Source organism: Montipora capricornis, chromosome 7 (assembly GCF_036669925.1).
Source record: "Montipora capricornis isolate CH-2021 chromosome 7, ASM3666992v2, whole genome shotgun sequence".
NCBI lineage: Eukaryota > Metazoa > Cnidaria > Anthozoa > Scleractinia > Acroporidae > Montipora > Montipora capricornis.
Genome location: NC_090889.1, coordinates 3,440,714 through 3,458,555, shown reverse-complemented (window position 1 = coordinate 3,458,555; position 17,842 = coordinate 3,440,714). Strand labels below are relative to the sequence as shown.

Sequence of the window (17,842 nt, the reverse complement as noted above, 5' to 3'; positions counted from 1 at the left end):
CATCCCCTGAACTCCTCCTCTCCTCTTGCTACTTTACTCAGGGGCTGGCTGTTTTTCGCCCCAACTTAATTCACTGAATCAAATAGAGGGATGTTTAATTCACTAATTTGACACATGTCACGTTTGAATGGTTTGAAATAAACGCCACATCAGTGGCCAATTTAATCCAAATAAAGGTGTCCGTGATTCAGTGACTTCTAGCCGCATGCACGACCACAATTATACCCCCTTTATTTTAGTCTTTAGTGCGCTAGGTTTATATTATTTTTAGGCGCCGCTCTCGGCATAAGGTCCTTTATAGTTGAAACTACCAGTAGTCTACTGAGTAACTAAGACTACAAAATAAAAGCTTTGTACTTCAGGCACATGAAACTAGCTTATCTTTTGTGTTTTATACTTTTACAATAGATTATGTGCAGGAGATATTTCAAACCTTTGGTTTCTGACATCCTAAAGAGGTTTCCTGTATTTAACATTGTTCATGCAAAGATGGTTCTGGAAATATTTCAAGAAACCTTTGAGGACATAGCCTGCTTTGAGGAGATCATGCAGGCTTTGCCTCAAGATTTGTTCAATTTCTTTGACAATCCCGGAGAAAAGGAGCTTGCCTTTGAGACATTCTCTTCTTCAGAAAGTGAACCAGAGGAATATAATTCTCATGAACTGGAAAACTTGTAAGTCCATATATCTCATAGGTTCTTTTCATTCTTATTACTTATTTGAGACTAAAACTGTAAGAAGTCCTTCAGGATTGCCATGTAAGTTACCTTTTGCCTCTTGCCTCACCTGAGGTCTGCAGTTCCGTTTAGTTTGCTGTCACTTGCCCACTGGCCAATAAAAACTACTTGCAGTTTTTAGACATAGACCACATAGTGACAGCCCTGATAGTACCTATGTTGTCAACCAATACATGTACATAATAACAGACAGCGGTTCACAAACCAGAGATGGAGTGCAGTCTAAATCTTATTTTATTTAGCTATTATTTGCATTCAGTCAAGTTATTTTGAAAAACTTAATTTTGTAGGTGATTACTTATTTGCACCAACACAGGATGCCTGTGCCAATTCATTTTCACTTGTTCTTACCATTATTCAATTTGCTGCTTTTCTATTTAGAACGTTTAATTCAGTTATATATTATTCCTCGTCATTTTACATCATTATTTAGATTAACTAAATAAAAACTGTGGGCATGTCTTATAAGCATGTTCAATTTCATCTAGCTGGCATTGCAATCTATCCTGTCACTGATAGGTATTTTTTTCGGGGGGGGGGGGCGGGATTTCACACAGAAATCCCAGTAAAGACCATATTTACATTTTGGGATATTCCTACCATTCTAACGTTTCTCGTAATCGGACAGCACATTTGTGCTGATTCAGGATTTCTTAACAAAGTGACTTTTAGCTTATAAAGGAATTTGAATGAATGTGCTCACTGATTTAACTGGCAATTTCTAAGCTGGGGTTTACTGCCCTTGACTATAGATTTCCTTCCATACTTTCAACTTATCCCTTACCCAGTGATAGAATTGTGCACAATCCAACTGAGACATTATGTTAGAATTGAACTTGGCAAAGCCAGAATAACCATCTCGTTGAGGGCACTTGCAAAAAGCATTGATACTGATGAGGTCAGACACAATCTGCAACAAACAGAGTCTGCAAAGAACACAACTACCCACTACATGTTACTGGAAATATGGACAAAACGCCACTGATCTTTGATATGCCGCCGAACCGAATGATCAACATTACACCGCAGAGAAGAAAATTAATGTCACGCAACTGTTTTGTTGGCGCAAGCTGGTGATGGATCAAAATTAAGACCAATGGTGATTTTCAAGAGGAAAACGGTGCCTAAAGTTGAAAACAAGCGACGCCCAAGAGAAAGGCCAACTGGATGCCAAAGGAATGAAGAGTTTGGCGTGCTCCACGTGTTGGGACTAGGGAGACGAAGAAGCCTGCTTGTTTATGCTTTGGAAGCTTGTGTGACTGAAAGCATGAAAGCAGCATTTACAGAGAAAACACCAATTTAGCAGTAATTCTTGGCGGATTGACCTCAGTTCTGCCTGAAGAGATGATTGAGTCATATTTTGTCAAGTATGGAGTAGTAAAAAAACATTGATAACACACACGACGATCTTGTGGACGGACAACAAGATGAACTTGTCGATGACAAATCTTGTGCGAGAGAAGTGCTGTTTGATTGTGACTAAGAGTTAAAGTTTGTATAAAGGTTTCAGTTTTTAAACCGACCGACCGCAATTATACCCCCTTTTATTTTAGTCTTTAGTGCGCTAGGTTTATATTATTTTTAGGCGCCTCTCTCGGCATAAGGTCCTTTATAGTTGAAACTACCAGTAGTCTACTGAGTAACTAAGACTACAAAATAAAAGCTTTGTACTTCAGGCACATGAAACTAGCTTATCTTTTGTGTTTTATACTTTTACATTAGATTATGTGGAGGAGATATTTCAAACCTTTGGTTTCTGACATCTTAAAGAAGTTTCCTGTATTTAACATTGTTCATGCAAAGATGGTTCTGGAAATATTTCAAGAAACCTTTGAGGACATAGCCTGCTTTGAGGAGATCATGCAGGCTTTGCCTCAAGATTTGTTCAATTTCTTTGACAATCCCGGAGAAAAGGAGCTTGCCTTTGAGACATTCTCTTCTTCAGAAAGTGAACCAGAGGAATATAATTCTCATGAACTGGACAACTTGTAGGTCCATATATCTCGTAGGTTCTTTTCATTCTTATTAATTATTTAAGACTAAAACTGTAAGAAGTCCTTCAGGATTGCCATGTAAGTTACCTTTTGCCTCTTGCCTCACCTGAGGTCTGCAGTTCCGTTTAGTTTGCTGTCACTTGCCCACTGGCCAATAAAAACTACTTGCAGTTTTTAGACATAGACCACATAGTGACAGCCCTGATAGTACCTATGTTGTCAACCAATACATGTACATAATAACAGACAGCGGTTCACAAACCAGAGATGGAGTGCAGTCTAAATCTTATTTTATTTAGCTATTATTTGCATTCAGTCAAGTTATTTTGAAAAACTTAATTTTGTAGGTGATTACTTATTTGCACCAACACAGGATGCATGTGCCAATTCATTTTCACTTGTTCTTACCATTATTCAATTTGCTGCTTTTCTATGTACAACATTTAATTCAGGTATATATTATTCCTCATCATTTTACATCATTATTTAGATTAACGAAATAAAAACTGTGGGCATGTCTTATAAGCATGTTCAATTTCATCTAGCTGGCATTGCAATCTATCCTGTCGGGGGGGGGGGATTTCACACAGAAATCCCAAAAAAGACCATATTTACATTTTGGGATATTCCTACCATTCTAACGTTTCTCGTAATCGGACAGCACATTTGTGCTGATTCAGGATTTCTTAACAAAGTGACTTTTAGCTTATAAAGGAATTTGAATGAATGTGCTCACTGATTTAACTGGCAATTTCTAAGCTGGGGTTTACTGCCCTTGACTATAGATTTCCTTCCATACTTTCAACTTATCCCTTACCCAGTGATAAAATTGTGCATAATCCAACTGAGACATTATGTTAGAATTGAACTTGGCAAAGCCAGAATAACCATCTCGTTGAGGGCACTTGCAAAAAGCATTGATACTGATGAGGTCAGACACAATCTGCAACAAACAGAGTCTGCAAAGAACACAACTACCCACTACATGTTACTGGAAATATGGACAAAACGCCACTGATCTTTGATATGCCGCCGAACCGAATGATCAACATTACACCGCAGAGAAGAAAATTAATGTCACGCAACTGTTTTGTTGGCGCAAGCTGGTGATGGATCAAAATTAAGACCAATGGTGATTTTCAAGAGGAAAACGGTGCCTAAAGTCGAAAACAAGCGACGCCTAGGGGAAAGGCCAACTGGATGCCGAAGGAATAAAGAGTTTGGCGTGCTCCACGTGTTGGGACTGGGGAGACGAGGAAGCCTGCTTATTTATGCTTTCGAAGCTTGTGTGACTGAAAGCATGAAAGCAGCATTTACAGAGAAAACACCAATTTAGCAGTAATTCTTGGCGGATTGACCTCAGTTCTGCCTGAAGAGATGATTGAGTCGTATTTTGTCAAATATGGAGTAGTAAAAAAACATTGATAACACACACGACGATCTTGTGGACGGACAACAAGATGAACTTGTCGATGACAAATCTTGTGCGAGAGAAGTGCTGTTTGATTGTGACTAAGAGTTAAAGTTTGTATAAAGGTTTCAGTTTTTAAACACTTTACATAGGCTTATTTACTTTACTGTTGTATGTAGCGGAACAAATTTTCTTATCCAGGAAATAAGTTTTTTTCACACTAGTTTTGCATGAACAATTTCTCTGCTTTTTGCTCTAACTTTTTTGTTTTCAAAATGCAGTCCAAAATTGGGGTGCGTATTATACCTGGGTAAATACGGTACTACGTACACCATGCAAAAATACCTATATTCAAGTATTACAACTTTCATGGACATGTATGTAAGTGCCACACTTTTAATCCACTGGTACTAAATATTTTTAAATCTGTCCTCTTTTTTCCTTGTCATTTTGCAGGTGTTGAAAAGAAAAATGACGACATGCGAAAATACTTTCAAAGAAAATGTAATCGATGGGATAGTTGTCGACAGATTTTGCTAGTAGAAAAAAGGATAGAAGTCTTGGAGCATGAGGGATGTGCCCGTGAACATAGAATGTACCAAAAAAGGGACATCTCCTATTGGGAACAGGGAAAGAGTCTTGTGGCTAAGAATGCTGTTAGAAATTTCACTGCAGAAGTATCACAAACTCCTTCCACACAGCAAGTAGATGTACAGGAATCTCGACAACCTGAGGGCAACAGTGATTCACTTGCAAGCAACAGCTGTCACCACAACAGTGAAAGTTACACCCTTAGTGACCTCAAGAAACTGCAAAAAAGAGAACTAGCTGCTATTTTTGAAATGAAATTAGGGAAACCTCCTTTAAGGTTACTTCCCACCTTCAGAGGCCGAAAAAATCGTTTTTTTTTTTTATTTGACAAAAGTTAAGTCAGTCATTTTATCTAGCGTTTACAAAAGGAAAATGTTAAAAATCTCAAAAAGCGGCCGAGTTATTTAGAAAAAACGTATTTTCAAACAAACTTAATAAACTACGAAGGTGTCATAATCTTGTCAACGGGCGAGACCCCTTGGGGAAATTTTCGCGGCAAAAGCTTACGCTCGTATTAATGTTATTTTCATATTTTTATTTACATCACGCACGTACTTGACAAAATTCCCACGTGGAAGCTCTAATAACTCGTATGGAAAAATCAAAAGCGGAAAAAAGTCCTTGGGTAAAGAAAAGAAAAAAAACCGGCCCAAAGAAGAAAGAAATATCTCCATTTTGCCAAAGAAAGAAAAAGAACCTCGCCGAAAGCGACAAAGGCTCTTGGTTTGGCCAAACACCTTCGACAATCTCGGCATCTCCTGAAGACCTGGAGCCGGTGAAAATCCTTGGAGCAAGTACCTTAAAAATCAAAGTCAACGCCAGTGCAGATTGTGGACAAGATTCTTCGTCGGAATCTGGTGGAAGCGATGAAGAAAAAGAAAAATGCGATACCAACGGCCCTAAACACTGGAGCACTTGAGCTGTCTGTCGATTCGTTACTTGTCGCCTCTTGTTTTTCAGCGGCACGTTTTCCGCCTTTGACCTTTTTGGCACGGGTTTTGCCTTTGCCTTTAGTGTCTTTGCCCAGTGTACGTAATTGTGTCGACGTCCTGAATTCCACTCGACTGAGCGATATGAAAAACGTGTTGCAATGCGATGCTTTTCCCGGGAAATCTTCATCTATTGTCACAGACGGTAGAAGGTCCTGTCGTTCCATTGGTTTGCGGTTTGATCAGGCGAGATAATCTCCAGGCGTGGCGCGAGTTGCTTACGAACCTATACAAGCGAAAATCTCGCATATGATTTTGAGAGGAATACATCCACTTTGACCGAATTTATAGGGTATGCAGATTTGGCGGATTGTCGTAAAATTTCGCCAGAACATTCCAGAGATAATGACAAACAAAAGTGTGTCGGGAAATTTTGATGGTTAACATATTTTTCGCGTGGCGTCCATTTACGCAACACGTCTCGCACATTTTTAGCTACTCCAACTTTAGACGTGGATATCTAGACAACCAATCAGAATATCGAAAAAGCCCGACACACTTTTGTTGATTGATGCCTTGTGAATAAGACTGTGCAGCCATTTTGCTCGTACTTTGGAATCTGATAGCCGATAAATTCAATAGAAGAACCCTCGGTCGTTTCACGCCTTACCGGCCTGTGGCACTTCCTGAAAGAAAACTTCGCTAAAATTGTATATTTTTCGTCAAGTACATTTATTAAGCTTTCTAATGATATGTACTTTGTTGGGGTTTTATTTAAACTGGCGCGCGTACAATGTTTTTGGCGAAGGGCACCCGCGAAGGTGGGAAGTAACCTTAAAGAAAAAGGTGGACTCTTCCATTTCGCAAAAGGGGAGGCTGTTAGAGTTTCGGGGGACAGGGAAGGGGGTGGGGAGGAAGAGAGAAAAAAGTTGAATTTTCTTTTTTCAAATGAGTCATTAAAGTGTAACACCCGTCATTGTCCCCACAGCTTTTCTGTGATTTTGAATCATGTATTTGTCAGGTATTTAGTTTTGCAATTCTCCTTATTTTAATTTATCGAATATTTACATTTGATAATGTGTGTCGATTTTAGGTTTACAAAGTAGCAATGGAGGATCTCCACCATACAAAGTGACCTTCCATCAAATGAGTGAAATGAAAAAGAAAATAGATAATTTTTTTAAAAATACAATGTACCAATCTATTTTTTTGTACATCACTATGTGTACACATCCAACAGATGGCCAATTGAAAACGAAGAAGAGATTATAATTATGATATTCAAGGGAGTCATCACCATTTCCCTACCCAGGGGATCAAATTATTTATGTTTATCCTCATTTACAATTCAACACAAGAGAAAGCCACCTTGGAGACAAAACAGTGTCCAATGTCGTACAAGTATGCAGAGGAATGAACACACAAGAGACGCATACGAACCCTGAATGTGAAACAATAATTTTCTACCTTAATGTCTGTTCCTCTGTCCGGTTAACCTTTTGCTGAACATGTTTCTTCTTCCCATGTTCTGTTTTTTTTCTCTCTAGCCTTTTCATCCGTTCTCTGTTGTCATTTTCACACTGCAAAAATGATATGGCAAGGCAATCATCATTATGCCCCAAAAGAAACAGCGAATATGAAACCTTGTAAGAGATCCAATACAAATTCATACCATTTGCTGGATTCCATCAAGTAGTGGAAGACCCAGTCGAGAATACAAGTCTACAATCCAGTGGTATTCTGGACCTCGATTCTTATAGAACCAAGTCATGCTTGCTTGAATAAGCCCAAGGTTTGTTGATGCCTAGTAATGTTTCTGGTGAGGGTTGATGTCCTTAGCCCTCACCTTAGCAAGTACACTAAATGTGGACTCAGGCAAATTTGAGTGACCCTTTCCCAAACCAGGATCAATAACTTTCTCAGCCTCATTGGCCCTTGCTGTACATTCAATTTCATATGCAAGGGCATGGAAGTCACACTTCAATGCATGAAGTGAGTGGTACGGCTCCCCAAGACATTTGAGTTCCCCATAAAACCCTTGTTCATCTGGTTTACATTCCTCGCAACTACATTTGGTCAAGGGATGAAATGAGCAAGAACCACCCACCCTCTCATGTATATCTCTACAGTGGTACCTCCCCAAGGCAAGCATGGTCTCTCTGTACTTTTCAGGATCCTCCCCAGCATGCACAAGGGCACAATAATGATTTCGTTTTGCGCTTCGCATAAATCCAGGGCCTATGCACCCACACACTGACTTGTTTCTTGTTGCAACATATACATGTTTTTTATTCATACAACAACACTTCACAGATTTAACATCTGGAAACTTCTCTTTATGTATGGCAATGAATGCAGAAGTAAAGGTTGACATGCCTTGAAACTCCTGAAGCTTTTTCCCATGAGCTCTCCCTACATGCCCTCCACATAACATGATCTTGGACTCTAGCTCATTGTTAAATGAATACCGGAACCCCTTTGGGGAAGAGGAATCAGCGTCTTGCCAATTTACTTCTACCTTTAACCCCTCCTCCTTAGCTTTGGCCCATTGCAATTGTGACAAATGACCCTCTGCAGCCTTGGCAGTCCCCTGCCACAGTTCTTCATTGCATATTCTATCTGCCCCCCATAATACAAAAGACCACCCCGTTATGTAATTTTTTATAATAAAAGTACAATTTTGGCTAAAATGGCCCCTTATTTGCCAACAACCATCACATGTTGTTACAGCCCGCTCCCAACTACCCAACTGGTCACTTAAGATACTCTTCATCTGATGTTTTCCATCTTCACAGAGCTCATCCAGGATCTCTTTTATTTTAGGGAGTGCCACATCCACAACTTCTAAAAATGGCTTCTCTGAAACCACTCCCAGCCCTAATCCCTTGCCTAACCTTTTTCTGTATGAGGCATATCCCTGACCACTAATGAAAAAGGCCAGAGACAGGGCAAAGGACACCAACTGACGCCTTGACTCTGTGGCAAGTCACACTGGGGATTTTTGACGCAATTTTGAGTAATTTCTTAGAGATCGATTTTGCAATAAAAACAAAGAATAAAAATCATAAGCACTTGACAATTGACTCGGAGTGGTCGAAACGTTGTGATTTTTTTGCATTACTTTGCTAGAGGCTGATATGATATCTTAAATCAGTAATAAATAAGATGTTGTAGGAGACATGCACTTGTGCAAAATATTTATGCAGAGCCGTAATTACAGCAATTCAGTATTTCGATGTTTCAAATAATTTTATCAGATTGTTATTTCAGTGTTTAAAATTCTAAAGTCACTCTTCCTTTTTTCTCTCTACAGCGAGGGTTATTAGATAATGAAATAGTGCATCTGCCAAGAGGACAACATGTTGTAATGCCAACCACTCTTGATGAAAACAACAGTGACAAGTGTGTTGGTTTGTCACACAACATTTCAGCTAAGAGAAGAAAGCTTACATATGATTCTGCCAAGAAAATTCACTCTACACCAAGTACAGAGCCTGAAGTTCAATGTGCAACTGCCAATGGACTTTGGAGCACCTTAGTAACAAATTGTAAAACTAAAGTAGTTACTGGCATACTTAAAAAGTCAAAAACTGTTTGTAAAGCAGTTGTACCACAGCTTGTGGCTAAATCTGTAGCTAAATTTGAAAAGTCCTCAAAGAATTTTCTCAGTCTGTAAGTGTGCTATACAAGGGTGGAATTCTTAGCAAGAGAGAGTATTGTAATATTAGGTCTTCAGAAATATTTGATTATGACATCCCAGCAAAGAAGCGAAAACGCACAGAGTTTGAAGAGGGTTGTAGATTACCTGCACTTGTACCTTACAAAGAGTTGATGAAATTTATAGAGGTACAAAATATTGGAGAACTTAATAGCATACCGCAGACACCTGCTGAAGGTCAAGTAGAAAAGGAAAATGAAGAAGTTAATAGAAACTTGCTGCCAGTGATCCCTGGTTATTATATTGACCTTAAAGAGCGTTTACTCCAAATGGCAGACCTCTACCTTCACATAGATAGCCATATACCTAATTTTCTCACATGGTTTGGTAAAGAAAAGGGTCATTTTCTAGTAGCAGTTGGCGCAGATGATGCCCCTTTTGGTAAGGCTAATGAGGCTTGTGCATGGCTTATTTCATTTTTGAATGTTTTAGAAAGAATTGCCTCGCCAGATGACAATTTTTTGATTTGTGGCGCCAACTGTAAAGAAGATCACCCTGCAATGGTAGAATATGGCAAACAACTTAGATCAGAGATGACTGCTATTGCAAGTCAAACGTTTACAGTAAGAGATCAGCAGGTTAAGTTTGAATTTAAACTTGTTCCATCAGATATGAAGTGGCTTGCAAAATTTTCTGGAGAACTGAGCAATGCTGCTAAATACCCATGTCCTTTTGCAGATGTGCAACTTACTGAATTACAGGAAAGAGGGCAAAGCTTGAGTAACAATCCACAAAGTAAGTGGAAGCCATGGGAATATAAATTCAGGGAAGAAGTTGCGAAAAAGGTGACACAATTTAAAGAAAAACAGGGAAGGGCAATTAATGCTGCTCAAGAGCAGACAATACGTACAAAAGTATGCAACTACATAGCAAGCCTTAAATCTAGAAAAGAATTTGAGCCAATTCTTGGTCCAGTTATTCAGAATGCAAAATGTGATAATCTTCATGTGGGAAATAATTGCCGGGGGCATTGGCATAAGTTGCTTTTCACCCATGTTTTGGCTAAAGCAAAGATTCCCACCAGTGCAAAGTCTGTTTTTCACTTGGCAGAAGATAACTCTTTACGTAGGCATTTGAAGGCCCTCCGGTTTAAATTAAAGTGCAAGAAGATGTATAATAAGATTTTGCGGTGGTTCAAAGAGAATCGAAAGTCATCTCCCTTTGAATTTCGGTTCACTGGGGAGGAAACGAAGAAATTTTGTGATGGCTTTATGTATCTTGTTGAAGCTCAAATTGAGGAAGGAAATATTGAGCAGGCCAAGAACTTTTTTGTATTGTCTCTTGGGAGAATGGGTCTTCACCTAAGGAACTGCTTGTCCCTTGCCAGCAGAGTCTCCAATATTAGCTCCAGTGATCTACCCAGTTTAGAGCAGGATTGCAGACAGTATTTTAATTTGACATCATTATTTCATTCTGCAAATCTCAGTGTTTGGGGAATGGGCTACTGTGTACCCTTTCATACCAAACAGCTTTATGAAGATCTTGGTGTGGGTTTAGGAATTAACTCAATGCAGGGAAGAGAGTCTAAACACCAGCAACTTGCTTCGTTTGCCAGTTTTTCCCTTGTAAACCATAGATGGGTCAACGTGTTTAGGCATGAGCATATGTCCAACATTAAGGCAACAGAATCCATTTCATGATACCTACAAGAAATGTAAAGACACGTACATTCCAAAGCGGTGCAACACTGCAGGATATTGTTCATGTGGTATGCCTTCAAGCACTGAAGGTGCATGCATGTACTGCTCATGTGAAATTTCAAAAGAAATTGTTGCTTGTGGTTCAGCGGGGAAAATAACATTAAAGATGAAAAAAATTCTTGCTGAAGCTCAAAAATGAATATCTTCTGTGAGGCTTGGCTGGATGATATCAGATTGGGGGTGTTCAAAGGTAGTAGCTAGAGAATTAAATATTGAGATAATAAGAGGTTTTTCTGAGGAAAGTTCATTGATAATAAGAGCTTTAATGTTATATGCTGTTTAAGGTTATAATGTTCTTATTGGTTTCATAAAAATTACGTATTATTTTGTGTTATACAAACCCCTAAAAGAAAACTTGATAACAAATCCACAAATTGGCCATTGAAGTAGATTGCTTTTGATATACATTGTATTATATTCAGCTTGGCAGTGAAGCTTAGAGGACACAAAGTGGCCTACTATAATCAAATAATAACAATTTCACAACTTGTATGATATTTATGGGATAAATGTTGAAAACTGAAGATGGAAAGTATCTAATCTTTATGTGTTCAACCATAAAGATCAATATCCGTGTCATGGAAGGTCATAGTATGAACCCTGCCTTTGTCTCTGGATTTCTCTCCTCTTGTCATAATTTCTCATCACCTTCTTTGGGTAAGTATGGATATTTCCAAAAAAAAAAAATATATATATATATATATATGTATATATATATATATAGTTAAAAATTTTGTACAGTCCATGCCCTGGTAATCATAATCATCTTGCAACTTAATTCTGATAATTCTGATGTAAAAACAACAAAAACAACTGGAATATTCCAATGTCAACCAATACAATATTCTTTATATAATAGTCCAAGTTATTCTTGCATTTTGATTGGCTCTCACTTATGGCCTATGAGAGGGCAGACGCATAGCTGACGTCAGCATAAAAAAATTATTATATAAAACAGATAGATTCCATGTTGCCGTGCCTCTGTTCAGTAATAGATTACAGAAGACGTCAAAATGTGGTGAGAACATCAGTGACGCACTCAACTATCGCCTTTTGTTCTCACCACATTTTGACGTCATCTGTGGTCTATTACTGAGCAGACACACGGTAACATGGAATCTATTTCTTAATTGTTAAACACAACAGGAACTAAAACGTGCACAGTAGATTCATTGATTTCAAATAAACTGAGGAACTCCTTCTTCGTTCCAGACACCATAATAACACTTAATTTGAACATTTCTGTGGAGTAAATGTATTTAAGCTGGAAAGGCCTATTTGCATCCACAAGTAGATCAGTGTGTCCCTTGCCTTTAATGCTTCTTCTAAACCCCATCTCTCCAGTTATTTGTCCATCTGAAAACCATCACTCCAGCTTTCTTTTGTGAGACACTTCAATGACCTTTTCTTTTGCTTCGCCGTTTTTTTAAGTTGGTTCTGGATGTTTACTCCATACATGGATGTACAAGTAAGGATTTCCACTAAATGATCGAATATCTCCTTATGAAGTCTGTAGCTGAATTCTACAACCCATGGATTGGAATGTTTGGCGACAAAAAACTCTCTTCTAATTATCGACCTTTTCCAGTTGTCAAGCTCGCGGCAGGCCATGTCGTGCAAATTACAGGAAGACACTGTTAGTTTATCTCGAGCAGATATTCGTGAGTAAGACTTCAAGGAATCTTCTTTCAATCGGTTCAACTCTTTAAACAAATCCTGGATCGCAAGCTTCTCAGGGACCGCTTCACATGGCAAGGACTTCCAATATTTGGACTCGGTTTTTTCGTAGAAACTTCCAATCTCTTTAGAAAGACCTCTTATTATCTCGGTATTTAATTCTCTAGCGGCCATCTTTCGTCAACCTCGATCTGATATTATCCAGCCGAGCGGCCCAGAGGGCAGCCTCAATCTGGCGATAGGATAAATTCTGGCCAAAAATCCCCAGTGTGGTCTACTGCTTTGATAATTTATTTCTTTTTCCCAGCATCCATTACACTGGAACACAAATCTCATGGATCCACCAAGTCCAGCCTTGCTTGTGCTAACAAGCACAAGACTACCTAAGGGAATGATTTCAATTGAATATAATTTTAAGAAACAACACAACATTTTTTTACAAACATGTTTCAACAGAATCTTTTGTCATCTTCAGTTTGAATTACGAAGTACAGAGTTCAATATTATAGTGTGCACAAAATGCTAATTTAACAATAAGAACAAAAGGAAACATGACATACTGAAGCTGACAGAAGATTCTGTGTAAACATGTTTTTAAAAATCACTGTGTTATTTCGTAAATTGTAACATGTCTGCTACTGGTACTATCCAGAACAATTGAAAAAAAATCGTCTGCATATAAACACATCACAGAATACTTTACGTCTTTTTCGACATACAATGGGACAAGACATGATATAGAAAAATCTTCAACCAGAAGAAACAGTAGAGAAAAAAACCAAATATTTATTGTAATATCCACTTCATGGAAAAATTACTAAGTTTGCCAGGCAATTGAGCACTGAAAATAAAGACACTTTTGGGATATTTCTAATTGTCGAAAGGGAAAACTGTTTATTAGGATTTCAGAAAAATATGTATATAGATATATATATATATATATGTTTTTTTTCTTTTGTTTTGTTTTATTTTATTAACCAAACATCCCATTTAGGAGTGGACTGGTCAAGATTTTCACTAAGCCATAAGTGTAGGTATGCACAAATTTCACTTGCATGCACTGCAGCCTGACTCAGTGGGAATACAGAATTTCCTTTCACAATAAAAGTAGATACTTCTTTACTCAGCCTATGATTATAGACTGCATATGTATAAATCTTCAATATACAATGTTTACCTTTGCATCTTCCTTCCATTGAAGGGCATCTAAAGAATTTGTTAAACTCTCTAACAAAATCCACAATAATTGAGGTGGTGGCTACAAATAGTCCTTCTGACACGGTGGTGCTATGGATGACAGCAAATATAAGGGCAGAAAAGTAAACATTAACAGCAAAATCATACATATGACCTTTTAAAAACAATGGGGTAAAACGAATGGCTTGGGTAACCTACTGATCAAAACAAATGCTGCAATGAACACTAACGTTTCGCTGTTGTTATCTTTGTGAGCCTGTTTTTGCAGAGGCTCGTAATCGGAGTCCTCTGAAGAAGAATCACCAGTTTTTAATTACTGTCTGATGAGTACGTGAGCACGAAACTCGTAGTTACTTTGAATATTGTCTATTCTTTATATCGTCTTATTCAAATCTCTACAATTAAAAAGTGTATTGAGCACTGTTTAACGGCATTAGCAACTTTATTACACGTATATATATAAATATATATATATATGAAAAAAAAAATATATATATATATATATATATAAAGCTTAAAGATAGCTTTGGCAACAACATCGGCCTCTATCGTGACGATGATTTGGTACTCCTAGACACAAAGTCCGGTAGATTGAGTGACAAAGCAAGAAAAGACCTCACTCACGCCTTTAACGAACTCGAACTAAACATCACTGCTCAGGCCAACCAACTCAGCACCAACTTCCTGGACATAACCTTCGACTTATCAAACGGTACGTACAAACCTAGCCTGCAAACAGCAGACGCATTTCCGGCCGTTGCTTCTCTCCCTCTGAAAAATAGCGTCTGCGATCTCGAGCTTCAAAACGATTTCCGTGACGTCAATATTTCTTCACCAATCAGAGTTCGGCTCTTATTTTTGTGGAGCTAACACCCGTGGGCCTTACGTGGCTAAGTGGCTTTACATGGAGATCTCGATATACGCGAGAAAACCAAAATGGCGGGAGAGTTCGCTGGACCACGCGTTTGTCAAAGTATGCGATATTTTCGGCTTTGAGAAGCTTAACAAGCACCAGGAAGAAGCAATTCGACTAGTGGAACTGAAAGTCGATGTGTATGTCAATTTGCCGACTGGTTATGGAAAGTCTGTTGTGTTCCAAGCTTTACCTACGGTATTTGCCTCGGTAGATAAATGCGAGAAGAATATTGTAATCGTGATTTCTCCGTTAATTAATCTTATGGAAGATCAAGTGACCCGTCTATCTTTGCTTGGAGTAAGCGCAATATCGCTGAGTGATATCAGTTCGGCGGCGGAGATAAAAAAGGTGGAGAGTGGAGAATTCTCTATCGTTTACGGATCACCTGAATCTTGGCTTGGCGACATTAGATGGCGAAGAATGTTGGCAAACGAAACCTACAGATCCTATGTGAGAGCAGTTGCCGTGGTTGAAGCGCACGTGATTTGCCATTGGTAAGAAATATTATTATCGCTTCAATGAGGTTATTCTTTCATCGTTCTGGACTCCCGGGGAATAGAATTAATAGTTTTAAATGAAAGGTTTTCGTATACAAATGCATATTTAGCATGATCTTACCCTAATGTCACACAGTTGACATTGGTTCACACGATTTCTTCAAGAGAATAAAGAGAGTTATTTCTGTATGATGCGATTGCAAGTTTCATATTAGAAGCTATAATACACTGGTATAATTATAATTTCTAGGGGGAAATCGAAGAGCAACAACCTTGCAGCCTTTTGAGTGTGGTTCTCTCGGTTACATGAGATGCGTTCATTATTACCACGCACTCCATTTGTTGCCCTTACTGCTACAGCCACAAAAGATACTAGAGACACAATTTGTGAAGTACTCATCATGAAAGAGGCTCACATTGTTGAGGAAAATCCAAACAAACCCAACATTGCATATGTTGTTAAGTACATGGAAAGGAATGCTCGCCTTTCAGATTATTTTCATTGGATAGCCAAAGAGGTAATTGACAAACACTCCATGGCTACTAGAACAATAATTTATTGTCAGACAATAAAGCAGTGTGCAGTTGTGTATTCAACACTGAAGACCCTTATTGGGGATAAAATTTATGTTGACCCACAGAACAAAGATCTAAAAAGAATGGTTCTTGAAATGTTACATTCTTGCAGCCCCAAATCAAATAAAGATCTCATTCTTGAGTCACTTCAGTGTGATGAAGGACACATCCCTATTCTTGTTGCTACAATTGCATTCGGTATGGGTGTGGATTGTAAGAAGGTCTATCGGACAATCCATTTTGGCCCAGCCAAAAATGTAGAAAGCTACTTGCAAGAGAGTGGCAGAGCAGGAAGGGATGGCTCTCAGTGCACCGCTTATCTGCTCTACCAAGGAGTGCAACTTATTCATGTGGACCAGGACATAAAGAGTTACATAAAATCAAATGGCTGCCAACGTAAGCAATTGCTGCAATATTTTGATGTGGATTGTTCTCCACAGAATCCTGCGCACCTTTGCTGTGACAGCTGTTCAGTCATGTGTGAATGTGGCACATATGAATGCAAACCTCTTGCCTACTCTCTCTGTAGAGCTGACCTCCATCTCAATTTAAAAAGAAAACGGTCATCTACAGAGCAAGAAAAACAGAAAACTACACTGGTAAATAAACTGGCTGCATATCACAATAAGTTGCACACAAATCTGTTACAAAGAGATGCAAGTGGGAAAATGAAATTTTTCACCAACCCCAAGTTTTTGCTTGGATTTTCTGATCTGCAAATTCAACAAGTTGCAGAACACTGTAATGAATTGTTTTCTGTGTCGGACATTTGTACTGTGGTGGAGATATGGGATATGAAGCATGCATTTGAAATTCATGCAGTCATGCAGTCATGTAAGACGTATTTGGAGAAACGTTAGTCACAGAACTGAGTTCAGAAGATGAATGTTCCGATGAAGAGAGTGACTTTCTTGGAAATGATTGGAATGATCTTGTTGTGGACGATGAACTTGCTAATATGGTTATTGACAATCTCAGCTTTTCTCAGTGGGATGAGTCAGCAGATGAATCTGCTGATGAGCAATTAGACGCAGGTGTTCCATTTGCTGCTTTAAACCCAGTTTTAAATTTGAGTTTTGATGCAGTGTTGAACAAATGATACAGTGTTCAAATCATGAATGTAAATTTTGAAACAAAGTTGTGGACAATGTAAATATTGCAGTACTGTTGAGCCAACAACACTTCTAATAATTTCCTTGTTGATTCAGAGGGATATTAACAGTGGAATATGAGGTGCTTTTCTTTTGACATTGAGGACAGACACATTTTTTGACTTTCCAATGGCATCTGCTTGTACAGGTGTACCCAATAGAGAGATCAAAGTTTAAACAGGTGATATATATAACACTTTTTGAACATATATAGAATGTCTTGGTCCAGAGTTAATTTCAGACATTTTCGAGGGAATGGGTGTAATGTGCAGTCACATTTAGAAACCCGAAGGATATATGGTAATCTCACCTGTCAGAGTCAATCATTCATTTACATGTATGGAAATGAATTTTAATTTTTCAGACTTTTTACAAAATCAGTGTTTAGCATCCTGTCCAGACCTTTTTTAAAAATAGTTTTTCAGTTACAGATGAAATTTTCTAATCAGTTTTATTGGGGCTCACATATCATTTGACGGTTTCAAAAGTTATATCAAGATAAAGATTTACCACATAACACCCTCATTTCAATCACTGAATATTATTATCTTTAATTCTTTACCAGTCAGGTACAATTTCATTCTTGTTATAGCCTGTTCCAGGCATTAAGATACATGTAAGGTGCAGTTGAGAATTCAAAATAAGGTGAAAAGGGGAAGCATTTAACTCGCCCCTAACTATCTGGGCCTGGTTCCTCAAAAGATAGTTACGTTGAACCCAGGATTAAGCTAAATTTCAGGCAACGTTT

At 38.3% G+C, this 17,842-nt stretch overlaps 2 protein-coding genes and 2 pseudogenes across 2 annotated transcripts; 3 read left to right on the top strand and 1 right to left on the bottom strand.

Annotated features, from left to right (window-relative positions):
• Nucleotides 1-7,125: 7,125 nt before the first annotated feature.
• On the bottom strand, nucleotides 7,126-13,093 carry LOC138055344 (uncharacterized; annotated as a pseudogene).
• Nucleotides 8,842-11,219, top strand: LOC138057507 (uncharacterized; annotated as a pseudogene).
• A 1,765-nt stretch (nucleotides 13,094-14,858) lies between the features above and the next one.
• Nucleotides 14,859-15,368, top strand: LOC138055343 (putative ATP-dependent DNA helicase Q1). The gene has a single exon (XM_068901305.1). The coding sequence runs from the start codon at nucleotides 14,859-14,861 to the stop codon at nucleotides 15,366-15,368; it is 510 nt and encodes a 169-aa protein (XP_068757406.1).
• A 310-nt stretch (nucleotides 15,369-15,678) lies between these two features.
• On the top strand, nucleotides 15,679-16,803 carry LOC138055342 (uncharacterized). Its single transcript, XM_068901303.1, has one exon. The coding sequence runs from the start codon at nucleotides 15,679-15,681 to the stop codon at nucleotides 16,801-16,803; it is 1,125 nt and encodes a 374-aa protein (XP_068757404.1).
• The last annotated feature ends 1,039 nt before the right edge of the window (nucleotides 16,804-17,842 follow it).

What these genes read in the sequence shown, in the direction of transcription:
- LOC138055342 (XM_068901303.1), top strand. Translation starts at nt 15,679, where the DNA reads ATGCGTTCATTATTACCACGCACTCCATTTGTTGCCCTTACTGCTACA.
- LOC138055343 (XM_068901305.1), top strand. Translation starts at nt 14,859, where the DNA reads ATGGAGATCTCGATATACGCGAGAAAACCAAAATGGCGGGAGAGTTCG.